The 15,378-nt window shown below is 36.7% G+C and overlaps 1 protein-coding gene and 1 long non-coding RNA gene across 2 annotated transcripts; one reads left to right on the top strand and one right to left on the bottom strand.

Moving 5' to 3' along the window:
- The first annotated feature begins 283 nt into the window (after positions 1-283).
- LOC127086308 (uncharacterized) lies at positions 284-12,976 on the top strand. Its single transcript, XR_007789452.1, has 2 exons — positions 284-793; positions 12,676-12,976. It is a non-coding gene; the product is annotated as an uncharacterized LOC127086308 (long non-coding RNA).
- On the bottom strand, positions 12,105-12,689 carry LOC127086307 (uncharacterized). Its single transcript, XM_051027056.1, has 2 exons — positions 12,540-12,689; positions 12,105-12,449 (listed from the first exon to the last, which is right to left on the bottom strand). The coding sequence occupies exons 1-2, from the start codon at positions 12,666-12,668 to the stop codon at positions 12,198-12,200; spliced, it is 381 nt and encodes a 126-aa protein (XP_050883013.1). The 5' UTR covers positions 12,669-12,689; the 3' UTR covers positions 12,105-12,197.
- Positions 12,977-15,378: the final 2,402 nt, after the last annotated feature.

The following is a 15,378-nucleotide window of genomic DNA, read 5'->3' on the forward strand; positions in this document are numbered from 1 at the left end:
TATGCCAAAAATGGATTTATTAGGAAAATAGTTTCTAAAATCAGCATTTAATCAAAAAGACAAATTAAGCCTAATTGTTTAAGTATGCAAAAAAAAACTAACTAATCTAATTATTCTAACTAAATCTAATTAAGATTTAAAATAAATTAAATCCTAAAAACCTAATTAAGATCTAAATTATTAATTATTCTATAAAAGGATATTCTAATTAAAATGATTCATCATAATTAATCCTCATTCTAAACATAATTATCAAAAAGAAAAAACAAGAATCAATCGGTAAATAAGCTCACAAAGAAGGTTCATGCCCAAAATTAGGTCTTTTTTTGCCAGCAACAAAAAGCGTTTGGGCCTGGCACAAGGCCCAGCGTGGAGTTGATGAACCGGACGGGGTGCACGGTCTATGCTGGTGGTGCATAGACCAATCAATTGATTTGGGCCTAAGGCCCAAACGGGATCAATGCAAAAAACTGGCCCTAGAATGGAGTGTACGTAACGGACTCGAACCAAAAGAGCTTATCTCATAAGCTGCAGCCAAACTGAAAAGGCTTCTCCAACAAGCTCCCAGCTTCAACAACAATGGTGTTCAACGATTCTTCGCTTCGGTATCATGGATGTTGATTTGGATTCTTCGTATCGGTATCATCTTCAAGGATGCGTCCTCTCCGCATCTCAGAGTTCATGGATTGTATCATGGATTTGTATTTGGAACGTTTGAGTCGGAGCAAGGAGAAGGAAGAAGACTTACCGGATTTTTGAGCTCCGAAACGGTGGCTCTGTGGAGATGCACAAGGTAACTTATTTCAGTCTTCTTTGATCTCTTCTCCTCCAATCTTCTTCTGCTTTCTTCTGGTGTGATGTTGTATGCGTTGTTTTTGATGCAAAGTGTGAGTGTAAGGAGAGTTGAGAGAATTTGAGAGGGAAAGGTAAACGAGAGAGGTTTTGCAGTGATTTTTGAAGCTCTGTGATAATGATTCCTCTCCCCCTAATGATGAGCACGATGAGGATTTATAGATCTTGAAGATTAACAAAGATTAACTCTGTTAATCTGGATCAAGTTCAAAGTGGTTTGGAGTTAAGACTCCGTTAGTTTTAGGGATGCATAAGGGACGGTTGGATGAAAATTCGGTTAAGTTAGTTGAATGTTAAATCTTATGTTAATTCACATTAGAAACTGGTAGGTTTTATCAATCAGATTTTCTGTTAGTGAAGTGTTATGAGCTATTGTTATGGATCTGCTATTTATGAAACCAATTGGTCTTTTCACATTGAGTTATTAGAAGTTATGATTTTAATTGGTTCAAATATTGATGCATGTTAGTGATGTGTTTTGGTCAGAAGTTATGCAGGAATTGCTTTGGTTAATGATCTCCTGCAGAAACGATGTTAAAATATAAATCCAATTAGCAAAAAATGCAGGGTTATTTTGTGTAGCAGAAGTTATTATGAAATGTTCAAACTGATTTCTTGTTAGTTGTTATTTTCTCCAATTGGGTTCAGTTAAGTGAATTTTGCAAGGTTCAACCAACTCAGAATTTGTTTGTTAGCAAATTTGTAGGGTCATGGATTTGAAGGGTTTACAAGGTCATCTTAAGGTATAATTTGAATCAAATGTAAACGATAAATGTCATATGGGCATATGAAATGGATGGTCGACTTTGGTCAATTTGTTGATCAAAGTCAACTTTGAGGCATGAATTAGGGTTTTCACATGATTGCAAGCAAGGCATGAATCACATGAAACAAAGACTAATGTTTAAGCCACAATGGATCAAGACATATAGACCAGTGCTTCTGTCAATACCAAAAGACCTAGACAATGTTTGAAATATCAACCCTGAAGACATGTAGAATATGGATGACGCATGATATGATAGCCAAACATCTTTCTCCAATGAATATGGGTTTCTACTAAGCACAGGGTGACAAATCAAGCCACAAGGTACATTAGGATCATACCATCTCTGATTAGGGTTTTGTGAGGCATGTCTTTCAATAAAGGCCTCTAAATCAAGTATGATGTTCCACAAGCAAGTCTTCATGTCCGAGTTCCCAATTAGGTTTTAGGTGACCAAAAAAGGCCTAAAGAGTATCCACAAGGGCCCCTAATCATATCAACAAGAACTAGGGTTTCACTCCCAATATGATCAGATAAAAAAACAAAATCACATTCTAGGGGTTTGTGCATGGGTCAACAAATGTCAACATGAATTAATGCATATGAATGAACATGAATGTGTACAGATGAATCTCAAGTTAAAGTTTAAGTGAAAAGATGCAAAAGGGAGAGCAAATATTATGGTACGACACTACCAAGATAAAGCGATGTCCGTCCGAGACAGTCGGTTCAATGTGCCCAATCACATCAATGCCCCACATGGAGAAAGGCCAAGGTGATGTTAACACATTGAGAGGAACCGGTGGCACGTGTATCTTATCGGCATAAATCTAGCATTGTTGGCATGTTTGCACATGGCGATAGCAGTCAACCTCCATGGTCTTCCAATAGTAGCTCCAATGGCATGTGTCCTAAAGGAGCCTTCATGTATTTCCATTATAATTTGGTTTGCTTCTTGTTTTTTTCACACATCTAAGTAAGACCAAATCATAATTCCTTTTATATAATATCACTCCACTCAAGAAGAACTTGGTTGATAGTTTTTAAAGGTAGTTCTTGTCGGTGATGGAGGCATTCTTAAGATATTCTTGGCTTTCCAAGTACCTCATGATGTCATAAAACCAAGGATGGCCATCAGACTCGTCTTCGGTTTCCAAACAGTAAACTGGTTCGTCTAAGTAGTCAATGTGGATAGATGGTGCTTCATTTTTCCATTTGACCTTAAACATGGATGAAAGATTTGCTAAGGCATCGTCCAACCGATTCTCCTCTCGAGGTATATGATGGAAGGTGATCTCATCAAAATACAGGATTAGCTTCAAGACATGCTCCTTGCAAGGGATCAGCTTGTGATCTCGAGCTTCCCATTCTCCTTTTACTTGGCTGATGACCAAGACTGAATCTCCATAGACTTTAAGAATTTTGATCCTTAGGTCAATAACAGCTTCTATGCCAAAGATACATGCCTTGTACTCCGCCATATTGTTTGTATAAGTAAAGAATAACCTTGCAGTGAAGAGCATATGAAAACCAGTCAGGGAGGTGATGATTTCCCCAATGCCATTGCCATGAGCGTTAGAAGCTCCATCAAACACAAGTGTCCATCATGACCCAGGTTCTGGTCCCTCTTCGGGGTCGGGGATGTTGCAATCCCTTATCAACATGATGTCCTCATCAGGGAATTCAAAGCACATGGACTAATAATCCTCCAAGGGTTGGTGAGAAAGGTAGTCTGAAAAGATACTTCCTTTGACCGCTTTCTGGGTGACATGTTGAATGTCGTACTCAGTTAGGGCCATTTGCCAACGGGCGACACTACTGGTTAGAGCAGGCTTCTCAAAAATGTACTTTATTGGATCCATCTTGGAGATTAGGAGTATGGTGTGCGTAAGCATGTATTTCCTCAAGCGTTTGGCAGCCCAAGCAAGTGCACAATAAGTCTTTTCAAGCTTTAAATACCTATTCTCGCAATCGGTAAACTTCTTTCTTAAATAGTATATAACATGCTCTTTTCTTCCAGTTATGTCGTGTTGACCTAGGATGCAACCCATGGATCCCTCGAGAATGTAAGGTACATGATGAGATGCCTATTTGGCACATGAGGCATTAGAAGTTGAGGTTCTTGCAAATACTCCTTGATCTTCTCAAAGGAATTTTGGAAATTTTCATTCCACACAACTGCCTGATCCTTGAGAAGTAGTTTGAAGATAGGCTCATAGGTGGTCGTGAGGTGAGATATGAATCTGGCGATGTAATTCAACTTCCTTCTCAGTTGTGGGCGCATGCATAGCTTAGATGGCCTTGACCTTTTCAGGATCAACTTCAATACCATGTTGGCTGAAAATGAACCCTAGCAGTTTGTTGAATCATACCCCAAAGGTGCATTTATTGGGATTTAGCCTTAACTTGAATTTTCTTAGCCTTGCAAAGAGTTTCTCCATATTGACAATATGTTCCTCTTCATTTTGAGATTTAGCAATCATGTCATCAACGTAGACTTCGATCTCTTTATGAATCATATCATGAAAGAGCATGACCATTGCATGTTGATATGTTACGCCAACATTCTTTAGGCCGAAGGGCATTACCTTATAGAAAAATGTTCCCCATGGGGTGATAAAGGTTGTTTTCTACATATCATCTTGAGTCATTTTAATCTGATTATAGCCAGAGAAGCCATCCATAAAAGAGAAGATGAAGAATTTAGTTGTATTGTCCCCTAGAACATCAATGTGAGGCAGCGGGAAATCATCTTTAGGACTAGCTCTATTCAAGTATCTATAGCCTACACACATATGCAATTTGCCATCCTTCTTGGGAATAAGCACGATGTTGCTTATCCACTGAGAGTAGTTGGTTACGGCCAAAAATCCTGCTTCAAGATGCGTTTGCACTTCCTCCTTAACCTTCATTGTCATGTCAGGACAAGTCCTTCTTAGCTTTTGTTTTACAGGAGGACAATCTTCTTTGAAGGGTAAACAATGGACCACGATGTCGGTGTCAAGACCGGGCATGTCTTGGTAGGACCAAGCGAACACATCCATATACTCTTGTAGAAGTTTAACAAACATTTCCTTTATGTTATTTTGCAGGGTTGAGCCTATTCTGACCTCTTTCACCTCTTCCTCGGATCCAAGGTTGACCACTTCTACCGATTGTATATGTGGTTGAATGACCTTTGACTCTTACTTCACCAGTCGAGCTAACTCCTCGAGGAGTTCACAATCTTACTCACTGTCTTTGTCAGCGTGAATTGTCGAATTTATATGGGACCATAGCAATATTATTATTGGCGGGAATTGTTGGGAATTTGCATGATTCAGGGTTAATGGTTTTATTTTTATAAAGGAGAAAAAATGAATGAAAACTTAAAACGATATAAGAAAATATTGCCATTTTTTTATGAAGTGAAAAGTAAAAATAAATGAAATACAAGTAGCACAATTTGAATGCAAAAAGTGATGATTTCATTGATTAATTTGATTGAAAATTAACGGGGGGCCTATAAATGATTCTCCATGCCTAGGGCATAACATGTTTCTTTTCTTAAAAGGGAAACAAATTAATCGGAAATTACTTTTCAAACATGGTAACTTCAGGTATCTTAGTTGAGGTCCAATTTTTCAGCTTTTGACATTCCTTCTTTTTGTACACAAGTCCTTCTTCATCAGACACACCATTGATTTGACCGTTCACAAGGTGTCTGGCGCTTGTAAAGATAACTGGTAACGGTAGCACTTGTCCCTCCACAATATTTGGCACTGGTTTCTTCAAATTTTGGGAGTGGTATCCCAAGCCGGCACGGTCCTTGTTAACAGAAAACTATAACACTCATCCCCAACCTTCGGGGTAACTGCTTTCAATGATAGTTTGAGCGTCCTTCCAAAAGACCATTGGGAATTCATCTTTCTTCGCTTCCCTCACGGGGGAAACCATCTATACATTGACAACTTCAAAGGATTGTAATGGGGTTTCATGCATTTCACCTCCAACTTCAACGTAGCGAAAGGACGCTAAGTGACTTACCATGATATCCTTCTCACCTTCAACAACCACTAGCTTATTGTTGATCAAGAATTTCAGCCTTCGATGGAGTATCGATGTGACAGCTTCAGCCGAGTGGATCCAAGGTCATCCAAGCAAACAACTATAAGCAGGGTATATATCCATAACAAAGAAATTAATAAAGAAGGTGTAAGGTCCAACTTTGATGGGGAGGTCACCTTCACCAATCACCTTCCTCCTTGGGTTGTCGAATGCTCTAACAATCAACTTACTCGGTTTCATGACAAGTCCTTCAATAGTTAGCTTGGCGAAAGAACTCTTTGGAAACACATTTAGAGATAAATCGGTATCCACCAAGACCATAGACAGGATAGTGTCTCCATATTCAATGTAAATGTGTAGGGCCTTGTTGTGTTTTCTCCCTTCGGATGGAAGCTCATCGTGATTAAACCCCAAGCTTATACTGACAGTTATGTTGTTGACTACTCCTTCGAATTGACAAACAAAAATTTCTTATGAAACGTGGTCAGCCCTCAAGAAATTTACTAAGACATCTATATGTGCTTCGGCGCACATCAACAAACACAACATTGAGATCTTTGACGGGGGTCTAGTTGAGTTGATTAACGAAATTGTATTCACTTCTCTTAATGATGCGCAGAAACTCCTCCACACCATTGATTGGTATGGAATCTTGCCTTTGTTGATTGACTTCAACTTGTTTGCCTTTATCTTGATTAGAGGTCCCACTCAATAACATGGGGTACAAGTGCAGAATTCCTTCCACTCCTTGTTACTACTCCGATTCCACTTATGTTCACTATTGGCTCATTAGATGCTATTGGTTCCTCTTGTACTTTTTATCCATGAATATAGACTATGAAGTCATATTTTCAAGGCACTGCCTTTTTGTCTTTGAAAGGGAATGGCGTAGGAATCGCTATTACCATAGGAACAACTGGATTGATAGAAATAGTCATTAGTGACATATCATATGGGATTTGTAGTGGTTGGACTTGATCATACAGGATCTCCAAAGTTGACACATCTTCACTAGAGGACAGTCTTCAAAACTTCACATTCTTGAGGGTTGATTAAATAGTGCTCAGAGTTTTTATCACAGACGGGAAATAAGTTACTCTTCATCAAAAGATTCTTAATATCAATGAGGGGGATCTTCAATTCATCCACCCGGGACACCAACTTCTTCTTCTCTTATACTTCTACCATATTAACAGTCGGCTTGTTATGTGGTGGCATTGGATTATTGTGCACATTCAGGCCGTTTAGCACAAACATGATTGCCTTTGAGACTATTAAATCTTAAACTTTGTATTTCAAGGCCTTGCAGTTTTCTATGGAATGACCGGGAGCGTTGTAGTGGAACTCACTTTGGGCATTTGCATCGTAGTCGGGAGGAATGACTGTAGGTGGAGTTCCTAACTCCCTTAACTTCACTAATGAGCCACACAACAAATAGGGTAGTATACGACTGTATGGCATAGGAACTGGATCGAACCTTCTTTCGGGACATCGTTGTCTTTGTTGTTGTTGTTGAGGATAATAACGTTGTTGTTGCGGTGGTGGTTTATTTGGAGTTGGTTGTTGGTTTACTCGTTGATCAACTGGAATGGTATATGGTTGCTGATTCTGAATCGGTGCCACAGAGGCTACTTATTGGTAGGGTGCACGGTATGTCAGTGTTCTTCCTCTAACAACAACAGTTTCATTAGTTTCACCCTCGTGCTTCTTCCCATAAGGTATAAATGGCTTATTTGCCACACTGGATGTACTAGTAGAGTTTTGAATTTTACCCATCTTGATCATGTTTTCTATCCTTTCGTCGGCTAGGACCAAATTGGAAAAAATAGAGGACGTGTTTCATACCATTCGGTCCAAATAGGGGCCTTGGAGGTTACCCATGAACATATCTACCAACTCACGCTCCAATGATGGAGGTTGTACCCTTGCAGCAAGTTCTCTCCAACGTTGTGCATACTCTTTGAAAGTCTCCTCGGACTTTTGAGTCAGATTTTGCAACTGGGTGCGATTAGGCACTATATCAGTGTTGTATAGGTAGTGTTTTAGGAAAGCCTTGGCCATTTCCCTCCATGTCCGAATGTGAGTTCCTTCCAATTGCATATACCAGTCTATAGACGCTTCACTCAAAGAGTCTTGGAAGAAGTGCATAAGTAGTCTATCATCATCGGAGTAGGCGGCCATGTTTCGGAAATAAGCTTTGATATGTGTTCTAGGGTCACTAGCTCCCTTGTATTTTTCAAAGTCGGGAACTTTCAACTTGGCATGTATGATTAAGCCAGGGACAAGACACATTTCAGTGGCATCGAGACCTAAAGAATCGAATCCCTTGATGGCTTTTAACTTCTCTTCAATAGCTCAGACCTTCTTTTCTACCTCGTTGGCAGGTGGACCAAAGGCGTCGTAGACAGGAGCAGCTCTTGGACTAAAGAAGGTATCTTGTTGATCGTCGATCTCAATAATGGTGGGGGGGGGGGGGGGGGGGGGTTAATGGCAGGTAGAGAAACATCGGCGGCTGCACCTACAGGAATCTAGACTGGAATATTTCCTTGGGGAGGCACATGATTCTCCATAGTAGGAATGGTAGTAGGAGTATGGACCATTTGGTTCATATCCTCTTGGATCTTGGCCATGATTTCTTACCCACGGGCAACAGCTTGAATAGTCTCCATCAGTTGTCCCATTTGCGCACGCACTTGGGATACTTCTTCATGTAGGGAATCTTGGTTTTGCTCTAATTGATCCATAATAGTTCGCTGATTATTGCGCATGTAGTAAGGATGTCGGGAAGTCAGCTTGAGGTGTCGGTTTCTGTTGAAGAAAGGTTGATGATGAGTTTTTTTAGTTTTAATTTTGAAAATGCAAAATGATGCATGGATGTACTTTTTTTTGTTTTTATGTTTTATTATTGCAAAGCTCTTAGTTATCATGTTATTTATTGCGAGAAACACTTAATAATTTATCATTGCAATCAAGGATGAAAGAAGTACACACACAAAATGGATAATAAAGAAGCTTCATTCATCCATTGTATGGAATAATACAAGTACAAGTACATAGGAATCGAAACAAGTTGTTGAATCGAAACAAACATGCAAACTAGATGTCAACCCTAAAAAGTAACCCCTTGAGACTTGCAGAGAGCTTCGATGTTGGTGATAAGTTCCGCCATTGTCTTCTTGCAGAATTTGAAAAAGTTGACTACAAGGGGGTGTTTTCGGGGCACATGATCAAGTCCGCCTCCTTAGATTTCTCGGGAAAGTCATGGAGGGAGTAATTAGTCAAGACAACCATATTAATGTACTTGTTCTTCCATTCATTGTGTAAAGGTGTTTGGAGATTTTGGATAATACCGTCCTTGTTCTTCCAATTAATTAAATAAATAATAATAATAGTAAATAATTATAATTAGCAATAATTTGGTAAAAATATTTTCTCACATTAAAAGTTCTGATTTTATTTATTCTACTATTATTAGTCTTATTTGTTTATTTATTTAATTATTGTAATTAAATAAATAAATACTAATGATAGTAAATATATAAATCATTAAATAATACTTTCAAATATAGTTTAAGACCCTTTGTCCAACGCTAAGAGAATATTTTCAAAATTTTGGTCCAACGTCAAATGACTTTTTCAAAAACTCGTTTATCTCGATTAATTTCGCATCAATGTGAATTCATATCTTTTCCCGAATCAAACGTAATACGCTAAAATTATTTTCTTGAATAAACTCGAAAGAAGAGGAACATTGGAGTCTCACATTTCATGAAAACCTCGAACGATCGGCCTTGAGACATACGTCTTGGTCTTATTGAATGTTCATTGTCCATCAAAGAATTTTTATAAACACTTTGAATGAAAAAGGAACATTGGAGTCCCGCATTCCATGAAAACCCCGAATAGTCGATCTCAATGCACACTTCTTAGTCCTACCGAGCATTCGTCATTTGCCTAAAAATACTCAACAAATCAAACTTATTTTCTCGTCCTTGTGCGATCGAAAACCTTTTCAAAAAAAATATTGTTTAGCCTATTCTACCACGAATACAAATAAACGCTTTAAGCCTCCAATTGCGAGCGTAAGAAACATTCAACCGTTAGAGCGCGACCTAAACAATCGGTCATTAAACACACCAACCAACACGTGGTTTTCTACGAAGAATTACGTACCTTTGAATTTCTCATTGTACCTGAGGATATGTAGGAGAGGGACCCATAATCTTGTCAAGCATCCTAATAAAAATATTTTTAGTGATCCCTATTATTTTTCTTTCGCTTTGTATCATTATATATGCTTATTGTTATGCTTATATGTGGATCATGTGATTATACATTTAGTAAAGCTCTACACCCGAGCACTCAAAAAAAGAGAAAAGACATTAGGTTAGAATGAAAGTTGTGTAATGTTAGTTTCAAAGGTGCACGCCTTGAATGCCTAACATGAAGACTCCTTCTAGAGGAGATATTTTCGTAAATCTCGTTATAAGATGACTAAGATGTCGCATAACAATGATTCATGAAGGGTCATTGACTCTGGGGACCCCTCTTAGAACCAAATTCTACTTTGGTGGTTGTGCAATGTTAGTCCCCCAAGGTCCGCACCTTGAATTCCTAACATGAAGATCCCGTCCAGAATAGACCTTTTCATCACTCTTGTCATAAAACAACCAGCTTGTTGCAAGACGTTGATACGATTAAGGATCATGACTATGGAAACCTTATTCACAACCTTACAATCTATCCTGTGAGTCGTTTGTGGGTAGAAATTTTAGAGCTATATATAGGAAAACCTATCAAATAAGGTGTTATGAATTACTCATGATATCTCGAATCCTAACACCATACATTCATACGAAGTTAGCCAATTCTACTTCTAATAGTAATAATTGAGTAAGTTATTATTATTAACTTAAATACCAAAAAAATAAAGTTTATAAAAATGCAAAATAGTTTGTTTCCATTTTTAAAACTAAATTAAAAATATCTTAATTAACTTGGAATGATGAGGGATGCGTATTCACCCATTTCTCGAATAATCGAGGGCTTAGCGCACGCTTTGCCTGAACGACTATTTGCCTTCCACTAATAAAATTTTATAATAAAATTAAAATCATTTATAACTTATCAAATCACCTTTTTATCTTAATTCACTTAAAATAAACTTATAAAAAGAAAGGTGTTGACTCATTTCAATGCGAAATACAAACGGACGCTTCAGCCTCCACCGTGCAAACATACAAGCAGATGTTTAACCGTTCAAATGACTTAAACAGTATTCTCAAAAAATAACTAAAATACAAACATTTTACACCAAAGAACTACGTAGCTCCTTGAGTTTAGCTCCTTGAGTTCCTCATCGCACTTGGGGATACGTAGAAACGAGATTCAACATCTCGTCAAACTTACTAATAAAAAACTATTTTTTTTCATATATATAAACGTCCTTTAGTAAATAGAGAAGTGCATATATTCTTGAGTTAAACATTATATTCCCTAACTAATTAGAAGATTCCCCATTATAAGGTATGTGAGAGATGCTAATACACAGTCGACTCGAATTTGAAATTGATTGTGGCGATCATATTTTTGTTTTTAAAAGAATTTGAAACTGGTTGTGGCGATCATATTTTTATTCTTAAAGGATTTTATCGATGTTTTCACCTATAGTTATTTTGAATACTACGCTCGATCATTTGTAGCGCCGCGACAGGGCGCGATTAGTCAACAACACCAATCATAAAAAAAAAAAAATTATGTGCTTTTTTCATCCTCAAAAATTATAACTTCATATTCTTGAGTGTATCCAACACACTCTTAATCATTTTTTCTTTTTTTATAATCTTTTGAATTCACACATTAATGGATAAAAATAAATATTTTCCATCTAATACAAATTCTTCTGCACTTCTGTACATTAACTTCCAATGCTGAGAACCAAAATTTTAAAAATATTCTAAAATCTGAATATCACATTCATTTACGAACACCATCAACAACTTGTTGGAATATCTTAACACACAAAACAAGATAGATAATCTAACCACTTATAGATATGCTTACACTTTTTTTAAACACTTACATTTAATAAGTATCCATAAATTATACTAGTTTTATTAAGAATAGCAAAGCTCTATAATTAAAGGTCTAACTACTAAAGCATGTCTAATAACGCCGCGTTTGAACAGTTAGTTTTTTTATTGTTGCCGTCAGCCTCTAATAAACTTGTTTGGTGTGTCCATATTCTATGCCTCTTCGACTAATCTTGTGTTGTAGTTGATCAAATATTCTGTTACTGTTGAACTTTATGTTAACTCTTCTCTTCAAATATTTGTTATCATTTGTTCAAATGTGTTAGTTATTAGTCAAATTCATAATTGGAAGTTGGAGAAGATTCATATATACATATTGTTTTTGAGGTGAAATTGCTACCGAAACATACTCTCTTAACATAATACAATTTATTTCATCACATAGATAAAATTCATAACAAGAACAGAATATATATATATATATATATATATTACTTTAATTAGAACCGAACATTATCACAGCCATCTCCAAGTTGCCCTACCAAACCTTCCCTACTTCTATACTCCACTGTGTCCACAACGTTCATATCAGCTTCTGCAGTGGTTGTATCTGTCACTAATGGTATAGTTTTCTTTGTTTCATCACATGCAGTCTCCACACTTTCCTTACCTATGGTTTCTTCAACATTTCCCAGAACCTCGCTTGGGTTCTCTGACCCTTGATTTCCTGGTCCTACTAATGGATCACCACCCTGAATTAAACAAGAAAAAATTACACAATAATAATAAAAGTTCAAAAACCAACTATATAATATGTTGAAAGGAAATTGAGGTATATATACTTGAGTATGCAAATGAGTTTGTTTTGTAATTGAGAAGTGGTTAACTATAGCAGCTTTAGGAGTAGTAGTTGATCGGAGATTTTTGACCAATTCTTTATACTGCACAAGAAAATGAAATTTCTTTGCCATTTTTCAGTGTCTATATGAATGATGTTGATGTCAAGTATGTGAATCATCTAGCTTAGTGTATATATAAGAAAGGAATGACGTTGAATGGTGTGTAAGACGTGGCGGAAGGTAATGGCATGAGTCATGAATATTGAAGATTTTGTAACACAACACGTTCGTACGTTGTCACTATGTCAAAGTTTATCAAATACGTGACACATGTAAGGCATTACTTTGATGTTGGTGAATTGAAACGAGACAAGAACAGTGTGAACATAAGGGATTTGTACCATGAATCTTCTACTAATTAAAACTACAGAATCTTTTTTATTTGTGTATGCATGAAAAACAGCGTGGGAATGTCCCGTCTCTAACAAATCTGATTCGGTGTAGAACGGTTCTCGTTTCATTGGATCAAGATCAATATTATTTTTAAAAAGAAAATCTTTTTCGAATATGAATTGGAATTTCAAAGGATTTGTTTTTATATTACACACTTCTGGCCAATAGTATGTGACAAGGAATTAAGCCAGCATATATCTGCATACGATATCGACTAATCTCGCTTAAATTTTTTTATGCCATTTACACAAGAATCATGATACTTACATGCACCCTTAGTTTATTTACTAATTTGACATCGATAACATAGATTTTATAATGAGTGACTCAAAACATGATATCGGTAACATAGATTTTATAATGAGTGACTCAAAGAAATGTTATATTTGGAGGTGAATAAGGGAGAATGTGTCCACCAAATATTAACTTTGCGAACACAAATTTACGACAAGTCTACCTTTTAATAAAATTTACATAAAACATTGCAAAATTGTATAAGTGTTGCGATTTTATAAAATTGTAATTTTTTTATAAGCAAGATTAGATTAAAAAGAGAGTATAAGGGTTATTTTATCCTTACGGTTATTCTCTTCACACCTCTAATTTCACACAATTTGATGATAATTTGAACGCAAATCAATTTTGTTAAACACACATATACTTACTAACTAATTCATCAAATCATCAATTCTCATAAGTAGATATTTGTTCTAGATAGTCGTCTTATTTAATTGTCGATAATCAACACACAATCTCATGCTACTGTCTTTCTTTTCAAGCAGATCCTCTAATTGTTTCTTCAGCTCACTCAACTCTAAAGAAGACATCCAATAAGGAGTCGTCGACACATGACTAGTACCAGTTACTAAGTCTATAGCAAACTTCACTTCACGTTCTGGAATAAAATCACTAAGGTCATCTAGGAACATCTCAGGAAAATCACACACCAGAGGTAGATCTGTAAACATTCTTTCGCTTCCCAACTCAAGGCCGTGAACATCATAAACACTTGAGCATTCTCGCTCAAGGATATCTCTACCTGCCTCGCGGTCATGAAACTCGACTCCGTACTCTCCGAGGATTCAAGAAATTTCACCGATTTATCAAAACAATTGATAAATATATGGTTAGACTCCAACCAATTCATTCCCAGAATAACATCATGTTGACTTAGAGGCAAACACACTAAGTCAACCCCAAAATCTCGCCCAAAAATTGTCAAAGGATACTTCAAACACAACAAAGAAGTAGTCATTGAACCGTTAACAAGTATCAATGACCATGCTACCACTCATAATAGACACTTCCCAAATCCAACCTCGACACACACTCAACATATATGAACTTCCAATCTTCCTCTTCAACAAAATTTGGAAACAACACAGTCTCATCCAATAACATGCACTCTTGCAATCAACAACATGCTAACCCAATCCACCACACATGAAAGACCTCATAGAAGTATAAGTTTCTTCCCCACTTGTTTCAATTCCGCTCATACGGGTAAGCAGTTAGAAAAACAACGAGTACCAACAGTGTTTCACATACATGTCGCGATACATGAAATCAACATTAAAAAATATGACCGAACGGACCGACCTACTCTAATACTATTATGTAACATCTTACTTGACAACTAGATAATTAATCAAATAAAACAAAAGTTCATCAAGTAGAATGTCATTTATCATACAAACAACTCTTATTTGAACCACATAGTTAAAAATACAAACCATTTGATAAGCAATGAAATTATGAAATACTCAGCATAAAAAGCCTTAATATAAATATTGGTTTTAAAATGCGGTTCGTCATGAAATAAAATCAAATGGAAAGATACACAGCATAAACAAATAAAAAATAGATTTTTCACCTCATGTTACGTATCAAAGTGACTCTAACTATAAGACTCGATCGACAAGAAATTAAAGAGGCATCACACCGTCCTCAATCTCAAAACTTCTACTTAGGTACCTGATTATTTGTACTCAAGAGGAGCACAGACGCAACAACACAAAAAGGGTAAAAATACATTCAAATAATAAACAGTGCATAAACAATAAGGATAGATTCACACACTACAAAATCATCCATATATCAAAAATGCACATCAACACCATGTATCCATATCTCACCCATATTGCATTCGATCACAAAATGCATAAGTCATACAAGAGTACACATCCTTACACAAACATCTCATCATTATGTAATATAATGCAACAACGAATTGACTCATGCTTATCTCAATCCCCACTCTGAACCAGACTCACAACTCAACTCTATATGCATGCAGTACCAGCTCAACATTTGGTTCTTCATGTAAGACTCTAATTTTGATCCTAAGATCCCTCATGGCATCATATCATTGCTCAGTGCATTGCCTCAA

This window comes from Lathyrus oleraceus, chromosome 5, assembly GCF_024323335.1.
Source record: "Lathyrus oleraceus cultivar Zhongwan6 chromosome 5, CAAS_Psat_ZW6_1.0, whole genome shotgun sequence".
Taxonomy (NCBI): domain Eukaryota; kingdom Viridiplantae; phylum Streptophyta; class Magnoliopsida; order Fabales; family Fabaceae; genus Lathyrus; species Lathyrus oleraceus.

Coding starts and splice junctions, on each gene's coding strand:
- LOC127086307 (XM_051027056.1), bottom strand. CDS start 12,668: ATGGCAAAGAAATTTCATTTTCTTGTGCAGTATAAAGAATTGGTCAAA. Junction 12,450..12,539: donor AAACTCATTTGCATACTCAA/GTATATATACCT, acceptor TGTTTAATTCAG/GGTGGTGATCCATTAGTAGG.